The 3,408-nt window shown below is 37.7% G+C and overlaps 1 gene segment (V, D, J or C); it reads left to right on the top strand.

Annotated features, from left to right (window-relative positions):
• The first annotated feature begins 1,569 nt into the window (after nucleotides 1-1,569).
• Nucleotides 1,570-2,285, top strand: LOC105814169. The segment is given in 2 exon segments: nucleotides 1,570-1,680; nucleotides 1,849-2,285. Coding segments are annotated over 2 exon segments (486 nt in total).
• The last annotated feature ends 1,123 nt before the right edge of the window (nucleotides 2,286-3,408 follow it).

The raw sequence follows: 3,408 nt of genomic DNA, 5'->3' as shown, positions 1-3,408 counted from the left end.
CATAGTAGTTGGAAGTGGCAAACTACATTAAAACATCCTATCGCTCTATATATTTTTTGTAACAGGACATCTCAAGAGAGAGCCACAAGTTCAGCCACTTGAATTAATTTTGCTTCTGCTAAGGGACTGGATTTCATCATGGAGTCTGGCGTAATTATTCCACAACCAGCTACATATTATCCCTTTTAAATTTTAAAGATAAGATATTAAAAAACAAAATTAATTAAGAAATAGGTATGACATTGTCCAAAACATCTGTTCTGGACATGGGCACTTCTTGAATGATAGAAGTACAATTATGAGAGTCTTTTGACTGATAAATGTACTAGAATTGAATACTATTAATATAAGGAGAAATTAATAATATTTCATAAATAGTAAACTAACTGCTAAAAATATTGGGTATTTTTAGAGAGCAGAACGGTTGTACTGTATGTGTTTTCATAAGATTTAATGGTGATTCCATGAAAGATCTGAAGATGCTTCAACCAATTTAGACAAGCCTGAAATTATATTGAGATAAGGAAAATAAGTTATGGCTGCTGTATTAAGAAATAGGCTATGATAGGCAATGAGTTTTTGGTTTTTGTCATGTTGTTGAGTGCTATCCTTAGGGTATGGGGTTCATTCAAAGGAAAGGTTTCTCACAATCAGTGCTGCTATGATCAGCTTTCCTGGGGAGATGTATGGGGTCATCTAGGATACATTCCATTCAGAGCTGGGCATAGAGAATGTAGTGCCTTGTCGTGACTCATCTAGGGTTCCAACTAGGGTGATGGAAAAACACAAATTCAAAGATTCGATAACTTAATGATCACACTCTGTGTCTAATCTAGATTTTATGAACAGAGCTGGGTTGTCAAAGTTAAGTAGGGAAGTGAAGGGGACCTTTATAACAGGACTCAACGTCTGAGGGCTTCGTTGTAAACTCTTCAGCAAAGAGAAATTAGTTTTTTCTGCTGTTTTGCCCCAAGATAGGCACTGAACAGACATTGGAAGTGAGGGGCAATATTTTTATATTAATGAGGAAGTTGAAAGGTCTGCAGAGAGTAGTCCAAACAGCTTTGCCTTTTTATCCTAATGTGATTAATTTCCACTTTAGGAGAAACAACAATATACATAGATGTGGGGATATATGATTATTACATCTTATGTTGTCTCCATCATCCATTACATGCAATAGTTTTAAATTTTTATTATTTATCCATTTTAATGTAAAAAATTTAGTTGTTATTAGTACATAATAGTAGTATATACATGTGTTATTTTTAAATAAGTGCCTACCTCCCAGTTCCATCACAGATATAATGACTAAATGTAAGAGTCAGCTGAATTATCAATATTCTTTTCACTATACCTATGCTTATTTTCAGATTTAATCGTTATCACATTAAGCGTTGGTTAATACAAAATTAAGTGTGCGTTGGGTGAGATTCTTGGCCAGTACTTAGAGAAGTTTGACATACACACACTAACTGACTACACCAGGAAACCTGCTTCCTGTTCTAAGGCAGCAGCAGCAGTAGCACATAGCCCAGTAATTCTTCTCACACATTGTCAGACTCACCTCACCGTGCAGTCCTGGAACTGAAGGAGAACAAAATATTTTCCCTCTAGAGGAAGAACCAAACATGTTGCTCTGCAGCCTGCTGAAGGTGGTCACAGCTTCGATGTGGCTAGGTAGGGATGGCCCAGTGGGAATATGCTTCCTCTGTGATCTAAGGCCTGGGGGTTCAGGAATTGTCTCACGGTGATGATGGGAAGGAGGGTAACAGGTTGTAATAATAGAATCTCTTTGTCCCACACCACTTATCTCTAAACTTTCTGATTCTATCTGTTTTCCTTCAGGAGCTGGTGTTGCCCAGAAGGTAACCCAGTCCCAACCAGCAATGTTGGTGCAGGAGAAGGAGGCTGTGACTCTGGACTGCACATATGACACCAGTGATAGTAGTTATGGTCTATTCTGGTACAAGCAACCCAGCAGTGGGGAGATGCTTCTCCTTATTCGTCAGGACTCCTATAACCAGCAAAATGCAACAGAAGGTCGCTACTCATTGAATTTCCAGAAAGCAAGAAAATCCATCCACCTTGTCATCTCAGCTTTACAACTGGGGGACTCAGCGATCTATTTCTGTGCTCTGAGTGAGGCCACAGTGAGAGGATTGTTGAAGAGAGGCGTACAAAAACCCAAAGTCTTATTTGTGATATCACCTGCTGTAGGGACCAAAGGAGGGAATCACCATCATAGACAGGAAGTGGCTAGGCCTGTGACAGCACAGGTGTAGGTTTGGAGGGAAAATATTCACTCTATGAAAATTATTCTCTGAAATTCATAGACCATTTCCAGAGTTATTGATCAAAACATCCTAGTCACTGAATCATTGGTTCAAAGTTAAGACATGTCAAATTTTTGACCGTAGATTGAAGAGAAAGAACAGAGACAATAAGCAATTTGCCTTTTGGCTATTAGATGAGAGAAGAATTGGCTAAGGAAATTCAGAAACATATCACTGAAAAAATCATTGAAAGTCTGTGTGAATTATTGGATTTTGAGATCAATTTGTCCAATAATCTTGTGAAATAAAGCTTCATAACTGTGACCAACTGTGTGTAGACCAATCCACAATGTTAGTCATTAGGAAGAATCAAACTATAATCCCTTATATGAGAAATATTTACACTGATTAATTTGAACAACTATGCTTTAGAGTCCTTTATCACAAGCAAGTTTTCAAGGAACAGAATGACAGTAATCACTAATCATAAGTAAAGTTCCAGTACCCTGCTGGTTTACAGAAGCCCAGAAAACTTGTCAGCCTTGCAACAGTTCGTTGCTCAAATCAGGTGCCTAATAACTGGTCTGAAGAAAAATACTCATGTCACTACATAGTGGTCAGTTCCTAAATTGCAGTTTGTATACCCTTTAAAATATATTTCCTTTCCTCTTTTGGTCAGAGCCTCACACTTGCTAATTATTTACTTTTTTAAAAAAATTCTTTCATTTGAATAAATGCAGTACCTATTAACATACTGTTTTAAAATATTTCAAGGCTTTCCACATTCTATCATCTCTCTAATTTTCTCTGAAAACAATTTATACTGGAAAAAACAGGGAACACAACAGATTTTGCTATTAGAGAGATTTATGTTTAAAACTATTAGCTCTGCCATGTACTTGCTGAACACTTGGGAGCTTTATTTTGTTATCCGTGAAATGTGACAGTAATATATTTCTTAATATTTGTTGTGAGAAGGTATCAATAATGTATTCAAAGAGATTGACAAGGCCGGGCACGGTGGCTCATGCCTGTAATCCTAGCACTCTGGGAGGCCGAGGCGGGAGGATCGTTTGAGCTCAGGAGTTCAAGACCAGCCTGAGCAAGAGCGAGACCCCGTCTCTACTAAAAA

The sequence above is a fragment of the Propithecus coquereli genome, unplaced genomic scaffold (genome assembly GCF_000956105.1).
Source record: "Propithecus coquereli isolate 6110/MARCELLA unplaced genomic scaffold, Pcoq_1.0 Scaffold3, whole genome shotgun sequence".
Classification (NCBI taxonomy): domain Eukaryota; kingdom Metazoa; phylum Chordata; class Mammalia; order Primates; family Indriidae; genus Propithecus; species Propithecus coquereli.
The sequence above is the reverse complement of the archived record's forward strand: the minus strand, read 5'-3'. Positions and strand labels throughout refer to the sequence as shown.